The sequence below is a fragment of the Pithys albifrons genome, chromosome 10 (genome assembly GCF_047495875.1).
Source record: "Pithys albifrons albifrons isolate INPA30051 chromosome 10, PitAlb_v1, whole genome shotgun sequence".
Taxonomy (NCBI): domain Eukaryota; kingdom Metazoa; phylum Chordata; class Aves; order Passeriformes; family Thamnophilidae; genus Pithys; species Pithys albifrons.
This window is the reverse complement of record NC_092467.1, coordinates 7,182,879-7,205,392: the sequence shown is the minus strand read 5'-3', so window position 1 is coordinate 7,205,392 and position 22,514 is coordinate 7,182,879. Positions and strand designations below refer to the sequence as shown.

The window sequence follows — 22,514 nt, the reverse complement described above, 5'->3', positions numbered from 1 at the left end:
TATCTGCTGAGTGCTGTGTCAAGAGGATCAAAACTGAGCCTTTTCACCCACAGTCTGCAGACCACAGGCAGTCCACAGAGCACATTTGCAAAGAGGCATGAACAAGAGCAATTTTGAAGCAGTTGAGACATGCTGGCAAATAATTTGCCAGGAGAAATCAAAGTGGAAAGTCACCGAGTCATCTTTTTGTTGTGGATTTTTTTTAATCTCGTCCAGCTGGCTGTAAGAGGAGTCATTATTCCCCTGTAACACTGGAGGATACGGCACACCAGGCATGCGTATCTCTTTTCAGGCAGCTTCTTTGCACTGGACTTGGAGGCCCTCTGCAAAAAGGTGGTACAGCAGAGCGTGGCAGAGAGGTACTTATTGAATATGGATGCCCACCTGCCTGCTGAATAGAGATGAAGGTCTCAGAGGCTCCTTTGCTTCACTCATGTTCAAATACCACATTGATGACAAAGAACTTCCCCAGAACAAAGTGACGAGCATGGAAATTTCTCACCAAACCTGGTCCAACCAACAAGCAGCCCGTGGTGGTGCTGGGAGATCTGGCAGGAGGCATCACAGCCCACCCTCCTCAACATACCTACACCACCATTCAAAGTGGTTTCAACTAGTGAGTCCTCAAACACACAATGAGTGCAGACATTTCACATCTCATCTGAGACACTCCTAGAGATCCTACAACCATTAAAGTAAAGAAACCACCATGATGCTTCCAACTCAGTATTTCTTGGGCATAGAATCACAGATTCATTAAGGTTGGAAAAGCCTCTAAGATCCTCAAATCCAACCATTAACCCAGCACCACCATGTTCACCACTAAACTGACCCTAAGTGCCACATCTACGCATATTTTGAACACTTCCAAGGACAGGGATTTCAACACTTCCCCCAGCAGACTGTTCCAATGCCTGACCACCCTTTCAGCAAAGAAATTTGTTTGTTCACACCTAGCTATCAACTCATGATCCCCACACGAGCCTTCCTGCATTGTGGTGATGCATCTCCCCCCTTCCCCCTCCACCAATTGCCTACATCCAAGATATTAATCCTCTTCCCAGTATTTTTGACTTCAAACCTTCTGATCCCACTCAAATGCATGGGGGGCCAGGTTTTTGTGTAGAGCCAGCAAAAAGAACCCCATCTCCATTGAAAATGTACACTGGTTCCCTCAACACCCTTATTACTAATTACTATAAAACTTCATTTTATTCATCGTTTGTTATGCCTCCAAACTGGATGGGAAAAAAATCAAATTAAGCAAAGTGAAAAGATTTCAGAGATGGTACAGAAGGCTCCTGAAGGAACTGAAGAAAACTCTCCAGAGACTGGGAATGCAGTGCTAACCCAACCTGAAAGAAAGATCTTAAGACAAAGAAATCTTGCCAAATTGATCCTTTAATTATAACATTAGTAGTTTCTTTCAAAGGCTTAGTGCAAGAGCTGGGGGTGGGGGGCAGAAAAGACTTAAAGGGAGAAAAGACTTAACATCACCAGGATGAGTGGAAGCAATTAGGAGGATTTAAATTACTCTCTTGTTTGGTACAAGGCAGATGGAATTCATTTTTCTTGCCATTGTGCTCGACTTGTTCCTCTGCCATCAGCTTCCAAAGGTCTTCTCCTTGGCTGACCCAAGGACCCTGACTTCCCAGGTTGGGCAGCATCCCTTTCAGCTGTGCACCCACTCAGCTATTCCTGTAGACCACAAATACCAGTGATTATAGCAGCTTTGTTACCCTAGAAAGAGGCTGGAAGTATGAGACTACAGGGGAACAGAGTCTACCAGCCCTCAACAGGAAGATGATGCTGCAATGAATGGAGGAGGGTGACTGGAAATCAGATTTTCTCTGCAGAGGCTGGGGAAAGCGAGCTGGAAAAGAGTCAAAACGCAGCTTGTCTGGTATTGGGAACTCTACATGAGCCCTCAGTGCTATACCTGCAAGCATGGCTTATTTTTTACCTTCACTTTTCATTCTCTTGCTCCCAGCAGCAAGCAAAACAAAAACCATCTTCTTGCTGGGGGAGGCAAAGTAGGCAGAGAGTCTCAAATGGCTGGAACAGGACCAGTGGTGAGTTGTGGTCACCTCTGGGGTGATATTGCTGCCACTGGCAACAGAGATAGGACAGCACAGCTCTCATTACATCTCTGCTGATCTGGAGACACAACCCGAACACACATGTTCAAATTGTTTTACGTGAGAAACAGCTGAGGAGAAAAAACCCAAACCCACAATAATTTCACAAAAAAAAGGGAGCACAAATCTTTGCAGATCTCCAGCATGGAGCATGTGCAACTTCTCAGGCCCCAGGACAGCATCAGGTAATACTTGGTATGAGTCTCAGCATCTTCCCAAGCTCCCACATCCCACATGGCAGAAAACAGCATGTCTCAATGGATGCTCCTTCCTCGCTCGCTCTTCTGCCAGGATTATTTCAGTAGCTTGTGTAGCTTTAAAAGCTGAGCAGTCAGATCTCCTTGGGCTTCATACCTGCTCTAAAAGAGAAACAGGGCCAAGCTTTTTTTTCTTCTTTCCTGGTTTCAGTTAGAATTAATTGATCCGTAATTGCACCCACATAGGGGGAAAGTTAATAGACACAGTAATAAATGCCAAAGCCACAGAAGAACTGGCGCTCCAAGCCCCTGCCTGGAGTAGCTCCATCTCCTCTTAATAGCATTGCATGCAATTCCAGTGCATGTATGCCTGTTAGTATTTAGGGAGAAAAATCGAGGAGCCTTGGTATGATGATTTCTTTTCCTCTCCCACATACTTTGTGCTTAAGGAGCAGATGGATCCAGGCTGTTTACATCACAGAGGTCATGCCTCAGCTTAACAGTTGGGGAACTGACTGTTGGGAGAGATGCTCATCGCAACCAGAAGATTGCTAAATCTGGGCTCCAGCAAACTTCTGCTGGTGGCAAATTAAACACACAAATGTCCTCCTGCAGCCTCTTCGCATTTGGGACCTACCTCGGGTGTCTGACTGTTTCCCCAAAGAAAGCCACTGCCAAGATGAGGTGAGGGCAGAGGCAGCTCTACAGCAGCTCGTGAGCATGAACTTTGAGAAGTCTGGAAATCCCAAGCAGACCTTGTTGATCACTGATGCAGATGGTACACTTTGCAAGCAGCCTGGGTCCAGATTTCTGCAAGAGGTTACCAGGGCTCACCACTCAATGCTGCACCCTACATTACCTGAGTGACTATGACTTCAGACAGCTGGAAAAAGTCTGTCTCCCTCAAAAGCAGTGCTGTAATGCCAGGGAGGGGATTCCTTCGAGTGGAGGTGTAGCTTATTCCCAGAGTGACCATCTCCTCTCTGCTCAGCACAGCCACAGGGCATGCCAGGATATCCAGCCTGTCTATCTGGCTCAAAGCTGGGCAATGGAAAGGTCACCCTTCCCCTCCTGCAGCAGAGCCAAGTGCTCTCTTCCAGCACAAGAGGAATGTGGTAAGTGTTGAAAACAATAAAAACTAAGCAAACAGAGCAAGGAACAAAGCTCTTCTGGCTGCACTCAAGGACATCCGTTGTTTGCATGCAGAAGTACCTTTTCCCACCTCGGGTCCCACCCCTCCACATTTCTGGCAGCAGCTCTGGGTACTCCACCTCCACTGAGGTATTGCATTCACCAAGCTGCAGAGGATGTGCCTGTGTCCAGGCAGGAGGGCACACACAGTGGCCTTGCCATCGAGTGGCAGAGCCCAGCTTGCCACCTCTGCTCACCTCACTCAGCCCTCCGGGAAGCTGAGCAGTCCTGCTTTTCCCTAGATATCTGGCACGCCATGAGAGCATCTCCATTGCCAATTAGGCCACCCACCCACTTGCATCCTTCTCCAGTACAAACCCTCTTAGCAATAAACAAACAGTCAAAATGCCAGCCAGTGCCTGGGAAGAGCCCTAGACAACTGCATCCAATTCAGCAGGCACGGAAACAGCTGCCTCATGCAGTTCCAGTGCAAGGAAACACCAAGATGGACCAGGTCATGGCCAGGCATCCTATGAATCCCCCTCTGGTCCTCTGGCCAGTATCTGGCTTGCAGGCCAGAGCAGTGTTGCCTTGCTGGGTCCCCAAAGTCCTCAGCAGCATCAAAAGCCTCAGATTCCACATGACACACTACACGGACATGATTCAACATTCTAATTAAGGGATTTTCCCAGCTACCTAGCCCTGAGCTTCCTAACTTTCCTTCCTTAGGCTTTTGTAGAAAAGCTCCTGCTTGACACTGAGACTCAGACACACTGGATTTTGCTCAAATGCCCAAGCTGGATGTGGCATAAGAAATACAAAAGCCCCCCAACACTGCTTGAATATCTTCATTCCCCATAACAATTTCCTCCCTTCAAGGCAGTGTGAAGCCTTTTCTGGGGCCTGTCTCCAGAGCCCCTGGACTCAATCAGACCTCAGAATGAGAGCTGGGGAAATTCAATCCACCAACAGACTCTGAAGAAGCCCAACCTGCCTCTCCAGAAACTCTTGAAACCATCACCATCACATCTGAACTCACAGGACAGGGACAGAAATAACCAGGGCTATTCTCTCATTTCCAACCCAATCGATTCTATGATTCTCTACCCTGATCCCTTCATCTAAGGGCTTCCCATGTGGCCAAACCAGTGCTACAAAAACTTTTGGGTTCTGCCATGACGAACAATTAGCTAAAAAATTACCTGCTTCAGTAAGAGCAGAGGAGCCCACATCCCCTTCCCAGTGCAGGAGAGGACATGCTCTCCCCACGCACCAACCCCTGCCAGTGGCTGAGGATGTGCTGATGCAATCATAGTTCATTGTTATGGAGACAAGAAGACTTTTTCTCTCCAAACCCAGCTTAATGGCTTGGATTAAAATGACCTTTCCCCTGGGAAGTGCAGAACAGGGACAGCTGCATTGTTCCTACATCTCTGGCTTGTGCACATGCACCCTGGGCACTCCCACCCTCACCAGTGTGTATCCCCCACCCACACTGGGCACATCCCTCCTGGTCACAGCTTGCACGGCATGGACATGCCCTGCATCACTCCCCAAACCCATCCCAACCCATGCCCACCATATTCCATCAGCCAGCAAATGCACGCCCCACTACAAACCATCCTAGACTCAAACACATTTCCATGAGACCCCACATATCACTCCCCTCCGGCAAGTCACAAGTAGCCAGATCACCAGTGACCACTTACAAGTGACCAAAACCACGAGCTCTTCAGCCAGGCAAAAAAGCAAGAAAGCATCATGAAGGTTGCTCCTTTCCCAGTTATCCAGAGAGAGAGCCAAGCATAGCCAGGGGGCAATCCCTTGCTGTGGGGCAGGCAGGCATAGGGAGGATGGAGGGACCAGCTACTGGGGTCCTGGGGGACACGGCAGTACCAGGGGCCAACCCTGGGGTCCAGAAACATGTGGCAGGCACGGCCCAAAGGGGAAGGACCACATCTCACTTACCCTGACAGCACTCCCAGGACAAGGTTGAGGACAAAGAAGGATCCAATGATGATGAGGGGGATGAAGTACAGCCAGTTCCAGGTGGCTCCTAAGGCATCATTGGTCTGGAGGGGAAAGAAAAAACATGTATGATGTTACCTGCAGCACCAACAATGGGGCAGAGCTTCAGGGCAGTGGCAATTCTCCCTCCAGGCTGACCACACTGGGCTCCTCAGGGTAATGTGGCCATACCTGCCAAGACTTGGTGGGCACCCTGCAGAGAACTCCCTGCCAGCAGAGCCCTGATGCCCCTTGGCATCCTGCCCAGTCATACCCTCCACAGTCTTCAGCCCCCATTGGGAAGGACCACTTTTCTCCACCTCATCTGCCCACCCCTGTAAGGACACAGGGGCTGTAAGGCAGTGGTATACTCAGAAGTGTAGGGTCCTGCAGGCCAAAACTGGCATGTTGAGGGCAAGGGGGCCACCCTGGGTACGTTTTTCCTGGCAGCTTGATGCAGGGCCTCCCCTGCACATCCCACCAGGATGGAGTAAAGCAGCCCTGCAGCAGCAGTGCCTGCTGAGCACAGGTTAAGGTGCCTTAAGACCAGGGAAGCTGGTGTCTGAAGAGGAGGCAGGTGATGCTGTCCTTTAATGCACAGTGGGAAACCTTCAAATGGGCATTGAGCTGCCAGCATCATTGCTACTTGCTTGCAGACACCCTCCCACACTGGGAATGTTACCCCAAACCCAAGAAGCTGAGATCAGAGGGAAGCTCTAACTGCAAGGCACAGCCTGACAGATATAAAGGCTCCTGACAAGCCCTGTTCAATACCTCCAGACATTAATTCACCAAGGGTTTTAATAAAGCAGTGCCCCTCTGTCCCTTGCAGCCACTTCCCAGGCCCAATTTGTCCTCCAGTGTCAGGCACGGTGCACATGACGCCGGGCTGGAGGGTGATGCGGCAGAACGTGACTGTCTGGGGGAGGTGGTATCAATCTTGTTGCAATGAAAGATTTTTCTCTTTTCTCTCTCTTCCCCCCTATCCCTGTGCTAATTAAGCCCTCATCTTCATCTGAGTCATTGGCACCACGTCTCTCGGTCAGCCAGTGCAGGAGCTGAGATGAGGTTCTGCAAGAGGAGAAGTGCATCTCCAAGGGAGAAAGAAAGCCACCAAGTTGGAGTCCTCCTACAGTGATTGAGGCACAAGTGTGAACTTCAGCTGGGTGTTCCCAGCACCCTGACACTGATTCCAATGCAGGAAGGGTGACACCAGCACACCCCAGTGCACTGGGATGGGCATGCTGTGGAAAGAGACCTCAGTGACAAGGTTGGGGAAAGCACCTGGAAGGACTCACCACCCTCTTCTTTTGGCACTGGGGAAACCAGACACATCTTAAAGTCTTGTACTTTCAAGTGCCCCAGTCTACCTCCAGCCCCTTTCTTCAGAGCAATGGGAGAAGTGAGCGCAGGGAGAAAGGAATGGTGCATGGGAATCGCATACAGCAAATGTTTGTCACAGCACCCCAGAGACACTCAGGCCACTCTGCTCTGCTCTAACTGCACCATCTGCCATGGCATTAGTCTTCGAAGCATAGTGTAATCCTCGGCCCAAACTTGACTGGGCTTTATCTCCCTGGCAAGATGCCACCGGGTACCTGCCACCCATGCAAGAATTGCTCACCTTTGAAACAGGTTCCTGCCCAAAAAACACAGGCTTTCCTAGAGGAGCTGAGGTCATGGGCCCAACACACTCAAGGACACACTACCAGCCACAGAGAAACCAGAAAGGGTCCCAGCCACCCAGGATGATGCCAGCAGCCCCAGGAACAGTACGGCCCCCAAGCAGCCCCACGGGTACTCCTGGCTAGCGCCAACTTTGCTGGGATTCCCGAGTCCCAAAATAAAATTTCTCAGTGGACATCCCAATGCTCCCTACAAACCCAGCAGCTGGTGATTCCCAGTCTGGATGCAATAGCTCCAGACTGTCATCTAGTACCTGCTCAGACACTGACTGCCAAAAACTCAGTATCCCCACTGGAAGGGTCCTCAAGCAGATGCTCCAATGGCTGCTGTAATTCCCAGCCTAAATTTATTAATGGTCATTATATATACCACTCTATTCTTTTGCCAGCACTGGGCTGAAATAGCTCTTTTCCTTCCTGTCTCTCATCCTGATCTATTCATAGACAGCAATCATGGCCATCTCCAGCCTCTGACTTGCTAGCCAAAGCAAGGTTTGTCCAGTTCTCTCTTGCATGAATGGCTCTCCGACCTGTTTTGTCTAGTAGCCCCTTTCCTGCTCCAGTCCAGGCTCAGTCCATCTTCCCTGGACACAGGACTTCTGATTGAGTGATTTGAAGGGTCCCACTCCATCTCTTCACAATGCTACAGAGATTTTCCCATCCTGCCTGCAATCCTCTCTCCTCCTTTGATGGCACTGCTGCCCTGCAGTCAGCTTATGGTCACCCTGATGTCACCTGCTCATCCTCTCCTCCTCCACACTGCTGCTTCCCAATCAGCAAGACTTAAGCTCCAAGGAGATATCTTTGCTGCTCCTCAACAAGCACATGGCTTTCCATTTCTCACTGCATCCCACATCTCTTCCTCCAGCCCTCAAATGCCTCTAGCCCAGAGTAGCAGTCTCTGTCCCTCCACCTCCAGGAAGCCAGTTGATGCTGGAAGCAGGAAAGCCTATGATTCATCCCCAAGGACTGCACTGGTTGCTGACATCCTCTGTGTCCCCTCAACACCACTCAGGACCACCCCAGTACTACCTGCTTTGGCCTTGCAGAGCTCCTATTCCCCTTTCCAACTTCTCCACTTCATTAGCACTCTCCCACAGCAAAAGCTTTACTACAAAGAGCAACTCCACAATGTTTCCAGACCTCCTATGCCAGGTTAGCCCGGCGTGACCTACCTTTGGCAAACCCATGATTCATTTTCCTCTCTTGCCTTCCAAATCTGTTTCGAAATGGCATGCGATCGAGGTCAGGCTTACAGTCCTATTCCTGCCTGCCTTACTTTTCTTCCCCTCCTCCCCCCGCTTTTAAATATAGTCATTGCATTCGCTATTCTCCAGTCAGATGGTGCCTCCCCCAACTCGATGGAGTTGTTAAAAATACTTGTTACCAGACCTGCCATTTCATGTGCCAGCTCCCTCCAAGCATGGTGGGGGAGCCATCCCGAGGGCCTGGCTGATGGGTGCCATGGTGTCAGTGTTTGGTTGCCACACTGGCTGCGCTCATGGCTGTGTTCTCATTCCCACTATCCAGCCTTTTTTTGCTTTGTATGGACCAAAAGCTGGGGTTAAATATCCATCCAAGGCCAGATATCCCCAGACATCATTTCACTGTGCCTTGCTCCCATCTGCAGAGGTGGGGAACCACTCACTGCTTCTTTGAGCATCCTCCATGAGATCTGTGTCAATGAGACCTTTGGTGGCTTCAAACTATTTTTGGCACCAAGATGTAGTCATCTTGACTGAGAAGCCCCTTTTCCCATTCCTTTGGGGCATCATTTGTTCTCAATATCCCTCTGTAGGCAGTGGTTCATTACCTTGGTCCACTGTGTCTTCCCACAGTTTTTTCCCCGCTTTGCTGAAGGTACCAAGGGGCAGTCATGTGCAGGATTCAGGGCAGACACAAGGAGTTTAATCCCCAAATTACACCAGTGCTGTAACTCCTTTAATGAAGAAACTTTTGGTTCCTGCCCTGCTCTCTGTGCACCAGGCCAGGTCTCAACACTCATGTAAACCCTTTGGAAAATGGAAGAGCCGCCTGATCTTTGCTGCTTTGTCCCTTCCCTTTAAGACAACCACCTTCTCATTATGCACTCCAGCCGCCTAAACCAAACGCAGCCTAAATAAAATCCATCTTGCTAACTCTCCTGTGGCCACCAGACCAAGAAATACTTTTTGCTGCCTCCAGACCCACCTGAGGCACCAATAAAACCACTATGAACCTGTCAGCGAAGACTAAAGAGCCACAACTTCTTTCCCAAGGGACCACACACCCAAGGGTGTTTCCCATACCAAGGTATTGATGGAGACTCCCAGCCAGAGCTTAACCACACCCCTCACATCTTGGCACAACCCATCCTATTGCCAGCAAAACCCTCTGAGCCTATAAATGACACCACCAGGGTGTGGGAGCAGGACTCTCATGGGGGAACACAACCAGCACAGTGGACCCCCACCCAGAGGAGGAACCCCCACAAGCCTCTGCTTCTCAACCCCAAGCAAAGGTTATTCTTTAGGCAGCCCTTGTGTTGTTGTGTTGGGGCTTTTTTTCCAAAGGGCAGGAAAAGGCACAGGAAGCTGCAAAAGCAGGTCTCACTCAGGGGGGCCAGAAATCTAAAGAAATCTAAATATATACTCAAGTCAAATGCAAAGCACAAGCGTGCAGCCCACACGTACCCTCTCTCGGGCTGCGGCGCAGGGGAAACTTCAGGATTTCTTTGCTAAAGGCAAAAGGGGAGGGGGGAAAAACCCCCTTAATAAATCCCTCCATCTCTCCTAGCTAAAAATAAACAGAGAGCATGTTCTGTCTGTGCAGGGTGCCTTAGTGGCCACTCATTGCCCACCAGCACAGGGAGTGGAACTGAGGATCAAGACTGTGGGCACCCAACTCATCTGGGGAGCAGCAGGACATGAGGAGCCACTGGATTTCATTCACACCGAGATTATAGAATCCTAGAATGTTTTAGTTTGGAAAGAACATTTAAAAACACTTAGTTCCAACCTCCCTCCCATGGACAGGGACATTTTCTACTAGACCAGGTTGCTCCAAGCCCCATCCAACTTGGCCTCAAACACTTCCAGGGATGGGGTAGCCACAGCATCTCTGGACAACCTGTGCCAGGGCCTCACTATCCTCACAGGGAAGAATTTCTTCCTGATACATAATGTAAATCTATTCTCTTTCAGTTATAGCAATTCCCCTTTGACCCATCAAGATCCATCCTCACTGAGCCTCCAGTGTCTCATATAGGGCTGACTCCCACTTGAGACTTTCCCTGGGAAGTAGGGGAGCTTTCTGCCCCTTCCCAGCAGCTGTGTCCTGGAGACCTCCACATCCATCCTGGACAACATCAGCAGCACACTCTCATGCCCCGCACACACTCAGGTCCCCTCTCAAAATCCATCTGGATCAGGAAAAGGCTTCTGTGGTTTCTCTTTTAATCCAGACTGAAATGGCACACAATTAGACTGGGGTAATGACCATTCATTATTGTATGGACTGGCTGTGGCATGCTCAGGGCATAGAGCAGCTACGGCGAGGCTGGGGGGAATCCACAGGATCTCCAGCAGCATGGGTGGCACCATCCAGTTCTCATGGCTGTCCTTTGCCAGGTATCTCCCTCCCCATGGAGAGCAACCATGGTGATCTGCAGTTCTGCCTGCATTGCAGGGCAGGGATGGGTTGACCAAACTGTCCAAACCACCGTGACTGGGCCAGAAGGGTCTGTCAGTCCACACTGGCTGCAATCCTAGTGAGGGGGCATGATGGGGAAAGCCAAGATCTCAAGGGGCTTTACCCTGGTCACTGTACTTCCTTCACCTGCCCTTCTCAGGTGCTCACAGAGTGGGACAACAGGTGCAAAACCATCACAGCTTCTGTGACTTGTACTCCAACCCTTGGCTAGGCAACTCCCAATGGTCTTTGTCTGGTGGTGACACCCACCATGCCCTTGCCAGGGTTAATGGCATTCCTCCAGCATCACCTCTGCAGTCCCCAACATGCTCCTCCCAGCAAACAACAGCTGCATCCAGCTGAGAAACACACACAGGTCAGCAGGAACAGCCTCAAAATCTCCATATCCCAGCAAAAAGAAAAATAACTAAAAAACCCCTTACAATGGTAAGGTTCGCTCCAAACCTTGGCACTCACTGCTGTTCTCCCCAGTACAGTAACAGATCTCTTTCTTCCCTTTAATAGTGGTAATTTAATCTCCTGCATGCAGGGCCATGCTTCACTCCCCACCAGCCCTGCCTGGGATCCATCAGCGACCCCGGCACTGGACAAGATCTGAATGGAAATGCTTTGCTTCTCCAAATCAGGTTAATGAGGAAATTGGTACATTTCCTCTGCAAGGCCAGGACTGACCTGCAGTGGGATTCATCCCACCACGGCTGCATGTTGGGGTGTCCAGGCAGAGTGGGCACCTCCTGCCCCATTCCCTGCACCTGCAGCAGCCCTGGGATGCTCTGGGGTGCCTGGGGCAGGCAGGAGTCCTGGCAGAGGGGGACACAAAGCTCAGCACAGCCCACATCACATGGGCATGCTTCTGTCTGTGCATGTGCAGGGAAGGGCTGGGGAAACAGGAAAAAACCCACAACATATTTCATTTTTCTCTTTCCTAAATGGAATGCAGAAAATGCACTGCTCAAAGCATTACTAAAAATCAAGTGCTCAAAATATTTGAAATAGGCATGAAGACCAATTTTGGTTCTGTTCTCACCAACTCACCAAGAAAATGCACCCAGATACCACAGTATCAATCTCCAAACCCTGTCCCCATGTGTGCTTCCTTCCTCTGCCTCTCCCCACAGTCAACCCTCACTATGAACCCTGACCTATCCCCAATTTTGCGTCCAAATCCCCACTTTCCCCCTGCCCAGACCCCTCCTGCACCTTCCTAAGTGCCTCACAGGCAGAATGAACTTTTCCTGATGGAGCATTTTCAAAGCTTCACAGCCTTCATTAGGCCCCACTCTTAGTTAAGGCAGTGCCATTGCCACATGCCAGCACTACTGCCTCTCCAGCTGGACCCAAACTCTGGATGCTGCAGCAGGGCATGGCTTCCATGGGATCAGTTTTGAGGCTGTATTCCCATGGAGCTTGGTTATTTCCAGCCTGAAATCCTGCTTTACTCTGGGTGCACCAAGCCCAAAGAGACAGCTCAGGCCCCATGATATGTTGTTCCGAAATATGATTTTCATTGTTGTATGACATTCCTAGATGCAGGAACATCCCCAGCTCCAGCTATGAGGGTCTGGGGCAACAGACTCATGCACAAGCTCACTCATGGAACCCTACAACCCAACTCTGATGCACAGCAGCACATTCACCAAGAACCATGAAAACAGCTTTCCAACACCTGACCAACACAATTCCCAGTACCAAATCTGCTAATGGAGTTACAAGTCCCGGGCTTAAAAAAGATGAGCAATGGGGGATCAGGCAGCACTGAAACCCCCTGCCACCTCCCATCCTTGAGCCTGGAGCTGTTGGGGAGTGCCAGAGCATCCATGTTGGAGCACTGGTGCTTCCACCAGCCCCTTGGCTCCTCCAGCACTGCCAGGAGTGAGACTTTCCCGCACGGGCAGGGAGCAGGGTGTGGGCAGGGAGCTTTTGATAGAACATGCCTGAAAGCTGGGATCCAGCAGACACAGTTTGTTTCTTGCAGTGTCATTTCAGCACATACACACACAGAGGGAAAAAGGGGATAAAAAAAAAAGGCAGGAACATTTGGCAAGCTGGCGAGGGTCTGGCTTTGCTGAGTGCAGAGATAGAGCCGTTTTTTCCAAAGGCAGGAGAGGGGAGAGCAGGCTGGCTGCTGCACATGTGCCTGGCAGGGATGAGCTCCAGCACCCACGGCTGGCAGCATGGGCACCAACTGGAGCCACTTGGGGAAAAACAGCTCACTTTAAGTTAGGAAGGGTTTGAACCCTAGAGGTGGAATTTGATATCTCCTCTCTTAATTCCTCTTTAATTTCATCATGTTTAAAAACACTCAGCGTTTAATCTTTTGGAGGAAGGAGGAGGAAGGGGCTCTGTCCTGCAGCGCCACGAGTGCGGGGGACTTTTTGGCAGCCCCTGCTCGCCCCAGCACAGAGCCCATCCCGCTGTGCCCGCACGGCCGGGAGCCGCCAGGAATAGCTGCAGAGGCATTACGGTCTGTGCTCGCTACCGAGCTGCTCAGAGCTCTGGGTGCTGATTAAATTTTCATACCTCCCCGACAGGATATTTTGTGTGCGTTGTGTTTTAATTTAAAACACATAAGAAGGGACTCCTGTTCCCTTTGCGATCGTTCTGGCTTGAGAGCCTGGCGCCGTCCCAGGGCACAGAGGGGCTAAAAAGCCAAGTGGTTTCCCTCTTTTGTCATCCCTCCCACCTCCCCCGATCTCCAGCCTCTTTCCCTCCTCCTCCTCTCCCCAGAGATCATCTCTAGCCAGCACTGCTCCTTCCTGAGAGCTACCGTTATCCATCACACTCCCAGAATTCACAGTATCCAAAGAAGCAGCAGGGCAGGCTCAGCCCCCAGGTGAGGGGGAGCTCCTCCTGTGCTCTGCCATTTCGTGGTGTCAGAACAGGTGCTGTTTTGGGGATCTTTGCATCACAAGCCCTTGCTGCAGAGTTCCTTGGCACATGTTTGGCACTGCTGCAGCTCTTGCCCTGGGACCAGGGACCCCAGGAAACAGACATCAATGTCCAGAGGAACTGCTGCAGCTCCTGGAAGCACCGGGACTTAGGTTTCCCAGCTTGTGTCAGGTCTGAGCAAACCCCAAAATGAGGAACATCCTCACTGGTGAGGTCATTAATTTTGCTGCTCCATGGAAAGCCAGGCACTGTCCTCACTCTGAAAGGCAAGAGGAGGAGCCCACCCAGATCTGAACAATGCTCAGGTGCCACTCACACTGTTCACACAAAGGTGCTTCAGGGAGAGCAACTGAGTACTGAACATCCCAACGGGCAACTGTGACAACCCAGGAATTTATGCCAAGATGCAATGAGCAATTTTGTTCACACACACATGGAAAAATAACTGCTTTGCAAGAGATTCCTCCTCTGACCTCCTCCAGGGTCGACAGTGCAAAGTCTTGCCCCCGTCTCTGATCCATGTGCTCCAGCATGGCCAGTGATATAACACACCTCCCTTTCCCAGCACCCAAATCAGGGCTGTCTGAACAGTCCCTGTTTCAAAAAGGATGGATGTGTCACCACATTTGAAAAGCAGCCTACAGCAAATCTCAGAAGATCTTCAGTACTTAAAGGGGGCTTGTAAGGAAAATGAGGACAAACATTTTAGCAGGGCCTGTTGTGATAGGACAAGGGGTAGAGGTTATAAACCAAAGAAGGGTCAATTTAAATTAGATATTAGGAAGAATTTTTATACAATGAGGGTGCTGAGACCCTGGCACAGGTCACCCAGAGAAGTTGTGGCTGCCCCATCCCTGAAAGTGTTCAAGGCCATGTTGGACTGGGTTCTGAGTAGCCTGATCTAGTGGAAGGTGTCCCTGCCTGTGGCAGGGGAATGAACTAGATAATCTTTAAAAGGCTCCTTCCAATCCAAACTGTTCTGTGATTCTGTGATCTCCGGTTTGGTGCTTCACAAACAAAACCAGCCCTGTGTCCAGCGGCACAACACCCCAACTTTGCACGTGGTGAGATTCATCAAAACCCTTTTGCACCCCACTTGTGGAGGAGATCCCAAACACTGGGATGTCCTCCCATCACACCCTCCCAGCCCCAGCACCTCCAGTGTGCTGGAAGCACGTGGTGGTTGAGTCACACTTGCTGCAAACCCCCATCCTTGCAGCAGCTCCTGTTTCACAGCCACTCTTGCAGTGTCTCAGCTGCTGTCTCTGCACACACAGCTCACCCTTCACACCTAACCAGCGCTTCTGCAGCCGCCTGGCTCACTGCAGCAGCTGTTCAGCTCTGCACGGGGATACAAGACCTACAGCTCTGCCCACCACCACTGCATTTTGGTAGGTGTTTTGGAAGCTGCCAAGGACTTGATGTTCTTTCCCCCAGTAAACACTCTCCTCCTGCTGCAAAAGCACCCAGAAGGCTCCCAACACTCAGCCCCAGCATCTCCTAGGGCTCCCTGTACAGTTTTGCCCTTGTGCTTCCCTATGGTTCCAATCCCTAGTGCCAAAGAGGAGGAAGATTTCAAGCTGACAGCCAGATCCATGCAGGGAAACAAGCAACAGGAATCACAGAATCATAGAATTGTTTACTTTGCAAAAGCCTGCTAAGATCATCAAGTCCAGCCATTAACCCAGCATGCCATGTTCACCCCTAAACCATGTCCTCAAGTGCCACATTCCCATGTCTTTCAAATCCTTCCAGAGATGGGCCCACCACTTCCCTAGGCAGTCTGTTGCAATGCTTGACAATGCTTTTGGAGAAGGATTTTTTCCTAATACACAATCTAAACCTCCCCTGGCTGAACTTGAAACCACTTCTTCTCATCCTGTCACTTGTTACCTGGCAGAAGAGCCCAACCCCGATCTGGCTGCACCTACCTGTGAGGGAGCTGTAGAGAGAGAAAGTTCTCTTGAGCCTTCTTTTGCCCAGGCTGAGTCCCTCTCAGTTCCCGCAGCTGTTCCTTATCAGACTTGTGCTCCAGACCTGCTCTAGGAGGGACAGACAGCCCTGGATCCCCTGCCTGCATCTCTCCACACTGGCATTGCTCACACAGCTATAAATACTGGCTTTCTCCACACACACTTGCTGGTTGTCCAAACACTAAATCCCAACCAGGGGCTGCGGTTCCCAGAATTGGTATGACTGGGGAGCAGAGAACAGTGCTCTGGGCACAGGAGCACATGAATCTGGCAGAGCTGTCCCCTCTCCCTGCAGAGCCCACCTGCCCACAGCCCCAACACATCCTTGCCACGGCTGTTTCTCTTCCCATCTCAGTTCCTGGCAGCATGGGGGGGAAAGGAGAGAGGCAGATCCCATCAAGCCAGACTCCTCCTTGCTACCTGCAAGCACAGCAGGTGAGCAATTCCAAACAGGAAAGCAAACAAATAATCACAGTGAATAAATACAGCCCCCTGAGTTGACTTTCTGATGCAAACATTGATTTCAAACTTCTGTCCAGTTTGCTCTCTGGGACCGTGGGAGCTGGGCTGAGCATCTGAAGCCAGCAGCATCACCAAGGTGCCTGTGTCACATCTGGCCAGGCCTCGTGGCACACACTGGCAGCTTCTCACCAGCACCAGCACCACCACCACTCTCCCGCCAACTCCCAGCATCACCAGTTAATGACAAAACTGGAACCCAGCCCCTGCCCAATGCCAGCATGGCTGCAGGGTAGGAGAAGTAGGACAGTGAGCCTCTTTGCCAGCACTGTATTTCCCTCTGGTCCCTACAGAAATCAGGTTTGGTCTCAAGCCAGCTCAGGAAAGGGTATAAGAAGAAAAGCCAAATACTCCTTAGACCCTGTTTCAGACCACAGAGACAGCCACGAAGCCAAAACTCCCCTGTAAAAGAAATCCAAGTCCCCCAGGCTCCCAGGGATGGGAACTGGAAAAGCTGTAACACCCCACAATTTGAGGCTTTTTCTTTTATTTTTAACCCATACTGTGATTTCTGCTTTCATAGAGGCAAGGCTGATAAAAAGAAGGCAACAAGCAAACACTTAGACGAAATAACACACGTGGAAAAGCTGATTAGCTCTTCATGATGCTGTCTACAAATTCTGGGAGCTACGCTTCTAGACCCGGTATAATTGTGGAAAAATGGATCTTAAAATCATGATATAGTTACTCAGGGGAATACTATAGTAAGCAATTTCTGTGAGAGATTGCTAAAGTGGTTTTCCTGCCATCTCACTCTCCCCTGCAGTGTTAATCCACAAGGACGCAGCCTCCCACCGCTTTACTCCACTGGGAAAGTAGGGTCCCCCAAACCTGGGGCACATGCTGAGCAAGGTCTATGCTTGGTTAGCAGCAGGAGCCTGCTCTAGTTTGATGCTCCAAGTGACAAAGGTGATGGCAGAGCATCCCTGTGGCTTTCCCGCTCTCCCCCTGCATCCCCCAGGGACTGCATCCCCCCTGGCCATCCCTCATTTTTTATTAAAAAAAAAAAAAAAAAAAAGGCAGGAATCAATTTTTCTTTCCCCAAGCACCAAAAGGACTGAGCACCTGTAACCTTTGCACCTTGAGGAACCCTGAGAGTCAGTCTGTGTCCCTGGGGAGGGCAGGAGGTGCAGCTCAGCAGTGCCAGGGACATCATCTCTTGCCAGCCCCCAAAATGAATCAGCAGCATTTTACCTTACCATGGCCCAAATCCTCATTTAATTATAAGCCAAAGAAGGTCCCTAATCCTTTCCATTATAGGCAGTAATAGCTGGTTCTTTGCAGAGGAGCGGGAAAGGGAGGCACCTTATTTATGGTCCAGGCCATCAGGAACACGGTGACAGAGCATGTTTGCCTGGCATTACAACTGGTGCTGGGAAGGTTACTTCGATACAAGGGCTGTGGCTGCCCCAGGGGCCCCCAGGAGACCACAATTTATCAGCTGAGGTGGGGGATCCTGTAGGGCAGGTCCTGTGGAGCACAGTTTTCAGTGGTCCCAGCAGCATCTCCCGCCCTTACCCTCCTATAAGACCCAGCTGATGAATCCAAAAATCCCAGACAGTGAATGGTGCGTTCCCAGCAAGGACATCTCAAGCAACAGGAGACCAGACTCAAACCCTCAAAGCTGATCAGACCATAAATTGTCTGTCTCTGTAGTTCACAATCTCCTCACACACAGCCACTGGGGCTCTAGCACAAGGAGCACTGCTGCTAATTGCTGCAGGCACCAAAGGACGGGAAGGAGGGGACATGGGGAGCACTGATGGAAGCCATTAAAGAACAAGGTGCAGGGCAGGTTAGTGGCACTGGCCACAGGCACACACAGGCTGCATACAGCAGTGGGAGCAGGGAGCAGCTGCCCAGGGCACTGGAAAATCACCTTCCCTGCTCTACTCGGTTATGCCTGGGCAAGAGGTGCTGTAGTTAAGTCTCTAATCCCATTGACACAACAGAAGCAGACAAGAAATCGACTTGTTTTGGTCTGAACACTCAGTTCAATCCTGCTTAATTCCCTCACTGAAACAGTGAGATCCTGATACCACCATCTCCTTTAGGAAGAGGAAATCCAAATCCTCATGGTAAGGTCAAGCCCTTACCACGAACTCTCCACTTTCTACTCCAGTCTAGGTTTCACAATCCATCTGTACACACACCCCATACTGCACCCCAAGAAGTACCCTGTGATGGACCAAGTGGGAGGAGGTGTTCCAACACTGGCAGTGGTACCTTGGTCTGGGGTTAAAAAACAGCCTTGGATGACAGAGTCACTACCAAACCATGTTTCCCCCATCACATGCCATCCAATTTGTCTCCTGCAGAGCAATGCCACTTTGCAAAACTCTGGGTGTTATGGGAACCAGGGTATAAAAACATTGTGCAATGACGCCAAAATTGGTGCTGAAATTAGGCTGGGAACAGAACAGGCATGGTTGCTTCAAGCCCACAAACTCAAACATACTTATATGGCCAATCGCCCACAGCAATGTTGTACTTTGTGATCGCCTGTAGCTTTTTTTCCTGCTTCCAGCTTTGCCCCCAAGTTTTATTCTGGGCACCCCAAGGGTTTGGGCATCAGCAGCTTCAAACAGCTGCAAAACAGAGGAATCCAGCCCAGCTATTCCCTGTTCCCTCAGCACAAATATCAAACATCCCAGCTCCCTGTCAGACACTGAAATGCTGCCCCTGTCCCAGGGCAGGGGTCCAAGCCTAGATCCAGGGCTTTCCCAGGCCACCATGGGGATGCAGACACATCTGCTGCCTGGTGCACAAGGAGAGCAGATACACAGTGTCCAGGAAACATGTCCATTCTCACAGAGCTGCCCTAGGGAGCATAGGAGGAGCAGGAGAGAAGGAAGGATGCCTCCCCAGGGACAGCCCTCAAGCAGCAGAATAGCTGCAGCCCATGCTCACGAGATTTTGCTCTCTACAATGGGCTGCATGACCGAGAGATGGGAACCAAGCTGTTAGAGCACCCTTTGGAGGAATGTAACATACGCCTCTATCCCACATGTCTTGCCCAAATGGGAAGGACCAAGTCCATTTCCATCACAAAGGAAACTCAGGATCTTATGAATTTCCAGTACACAGAAACATTGTCTCCAGCTCCCCACCCCCATGTCCAGCTGCCCAAAAGAGAGCCCAGAGCAGTGCTACTCACATTGTACAAGACTGTGGTCCACCCTTCCATGGTGATGCACTGGAAGACGGTCAACACAGCAAAGAGGATGTTGTCGAACTGCGTAATCCCATCATTGGGACCGATCCACTCCCGGCACTCGTAGCCCGGGGGGCATCCCTGCACCCCACATGGATGGGGAGGGTCCAGTTCCTCTAGTTCACCTGTGAGCACACAGCAGAGAGTCAAAGAAGGCAGAAGTAAGGGAGTGGTAGGATACAGCTCATCCCAGCTTTTTTCCACCCACAGGATGCAAAGTGGGTGCAGAGCCCTTCTTCCCACCTGAATTGTTTGTGTAGCAGGCTCGGTGCAGCTTCCCACTGTAAAACTCCAGGCCGATGATGGCAAACATGAGGATAGCAAAAAACAGCAGCAAGCCAATCTGGAGAAGAGGCACCATGGCCTTCATGATGGATTTCAGGACAATCTGCAAGCCTGGAAGAGGAAAGAAAGGGCACAGCTCGGAACAGTGATGCAAATCCCCTACCTGAAGCACATCCATCTCACATTTGGGAATGTAAAAAGGACAGTGAGCAGAGAGGATGGACAGTCATCCATAGAGAGATGCAAGAGGCCATCACAGCCTGGAGGATCCCTTTAGGCATGACGACCATGGAGGAAAGAACCATCCCAGGGGAAGGAGGGCCAGACTGCAGAGCAAGGCTACAGGACAATTTGTTTCTGGAGCTGGCCTCCACTCTCGTGTCCTGCCTGTCCTTGTCCCACCTGGATTTGGTGGGACATGACTGCTGCAGCTCCATCCTCCTCAATGCCCACGAGCCATGGATACAGCACATCACCCTGCTGGTGCCCAGGGCAGGAGGGATGGAAAGACTGGAGCCAGCAGTAGCCTAGTTTCTTTATTTATCCCTGTGCCAACAGATGAAATCTTGCAACAAAAAAAAAAAAAAAAAAAAAAGAGAAATCTCCCCTGAATAAACCCTAGTCCTGAAAGGATCCACCCACTGCCTTCTGGCCAGGGAAGCAGAGCTGCCAGTGGGCTCTGCCAAGCCCAGCCTTGTGCCAGCACAGAGAGGGCTGGGCAAAGGGCAATGCCATATAGGGACACCAAATGCTGCCACCCTGGAGTTCCCACTACATCAGAAAGTTTGTCCCCCTGCCCCTGATTTCACCCTCCAAGGTGGCACAAGGCCCCCTCTCACTCTGAAGGGCATTGGAGATTCATGCAGACACCATGGGAGGAGGACCAGGAGCATCCAACTTACTGGGAATGCCCGAGACAAGTTTCAGAGGTCTGAGCACCCGCACAGCCCGCAGTGTCCTCAGGTCCACGTGGGTGTTGAAGTGTGTCCCAGCAGTGGCGAGGATGCTGCAGGTAGACAGGGAGAGAGCAGAGTTATCCTGGGCAAAGCCCTTGGCCACCTCAGTGCCAAAAGCCATGTCCTCATGCTAGGCTGGGAGAGCCATGAGGAAGACTGTGCCTGAGTAGGTACAGAAATTCAACACCTCTCAGAGACCCACATGCCAGCCAGACCCATTTGTTGCTAGCACCAAAGCTTATGGGCTACCGTGATGAGCCAAAGACACTTGGAGCCCCCGATGTCCCCTGCACACCAGCATGGCCTGGGAACAGCCCCACATCATCCATGCCACGCAATTACACTCTGGGGTCTCAACACTGCCAACATCATGCTCATCCTGGCTGCATGTGATTAATCTCCCTTCTTGGCAGGTAGCACATGGACCAGAGATGGTGCCCTAGAAATGTGGGTCATTCCCCTGATGGTCATCCATGTTCCCCTGGCAGCATCTCCAGCCATTAGTTGCTCTGGCTTTTTCCACACATGGAGCTTCTTTAGAGTCCCACCTCTGGGATTGCTGAGAAGAAGCTGAGAACCTCACATACATTCAAAAATCTATAGTAATGAAAGTTTGATGACCTTGGAAGGCAACCGGCAGGCAAAGGAAGGACTCCAGAGGTTTTCTTTTAAAACAAAAAGAATTTTTTCAAGCCCATCTCCACAAAACAAATTGGAGCAGGAGGGGGCTGGTGCATACAGAGTTCAGCAGTGGAAACACTCAGGGCCCCTGCACCTACTCTGGGAAAAGAGATGCTGTGGCTTAGGGATGCTGGCGGAACCCTCTCCCATCCAGGTTTGCTCCCCAGGTGCTGGGCAAGGAGGAGAAGGAGGAGGGAAGATGCAGTAGAGCAGCAAGGGATGGGAGAGGAGGGGATGGGGAGGAGAATGGGACAGAGGGAGGCAGCAACCTTAGGGTTGTTTGCAGCAATCCAAAAACCAAGGGAAATTGGGTCATTGTTCCACTAATTCAACTAATTACAGGCCAGAGCAGCTCTCTGGCGCGCTGAGCAATTAGCACTCTTTCTCTCCCTCTCTCCCCGAGGTACAGCAGGTACCAACCTGTCCCTTCAGAAAGGCGGCTGGGTTTCCTAGGATACCCTGGCAGAAGAAACACTCTCACATTTGCAAATCAGGTTGCTTCAGCTCCTTTTCTCAGTCTCCTCTTCGTCCCTGCCCCAGCACAAGGGGTCTGCTACAAAGTCTAGCCCCAGGAGCAGTTGGGAAGCATCAGCCACAACTCTGTGTATCACACTGCTAATCCCCAATATATACAAGGATCTTTCACCCTTTACAGCACTTTGCCTTTGTCCGGAGCTCTTTCAAAAGTCTCCATGCCCCAGCCCGTAACCAGCCCCTGCTACCCACAGGGCTGACAGGAGAGCAGAAAAGGGACTTAATTAATTCAGGAGCACCCAGGGGCTGGGGAGAACTGCACTGTTAAATTGGTTGTAAGATCAAAATCAATAAGTATGATAAAGCACAGCCACTCAGCAGCACAAGGGGAGAGAAGAGCACCAGCACTTTTATCCCTTTCACACAACCTGCCAGGAAGAACAGTGTAACCCTCCTCAAAATGCCAGTATAGAGAAGACATTGTGCCAACATCAAGCTGGAGACCCCAAGACCCTCCTTCAGCTTTTGCTCCTCATGTCCCAACACCTGGTATGCTGCCAGCCTCCCCAAGGGGCATGTGCAGCCCCTGCTCTGACTCCAGCCAGGACTGAGCATCTCCAGGAAGCCAGGGATACTCCTGGGCTGGGCATTAGCTGGACATTGGCTCCAGCCCTT

The 22,514-nt window shown here is 50.9% G+C and overlaps 1 protein-coding gene across 3 annotated transcripts in view; it reads right to left on the bottom strand.

Annotated features, from left to right (window-relative positions):
• CACNA1E (calcium voltage-gated channel subunit alpha1 E) overlaps positions 1-22,514 on the bottom strand; it is a 131,705-nt gene that overhangs the window by 50,391 nt on the left and 58,800 nt on the right. For all 3 annotated transcript variants that reach the window (XM_071565743.1, XM_071565741.1, XM_071565742.1), the window contains 4 exons: positions 20,631-20,734; positions 19,687-19,839; positions 19,387-19,568; positions 5,435-5,538 (listed from right to left, as the gene is read on the bottom strand). In XM_071565743.1, coding sequence (XP_071421844.1) covers positions 5,435-5,538; positions 19,387-19,568; positions 19,687-19,839; positions 20,631-20,734 — 543 coding nt within the window. The remainder of the gene's footprint in view (positions 1-5,434; positions 5,539-19,386; positions 19,569-19,686; positions 19,840-20,630; positions 20,735-22,514) is intronic.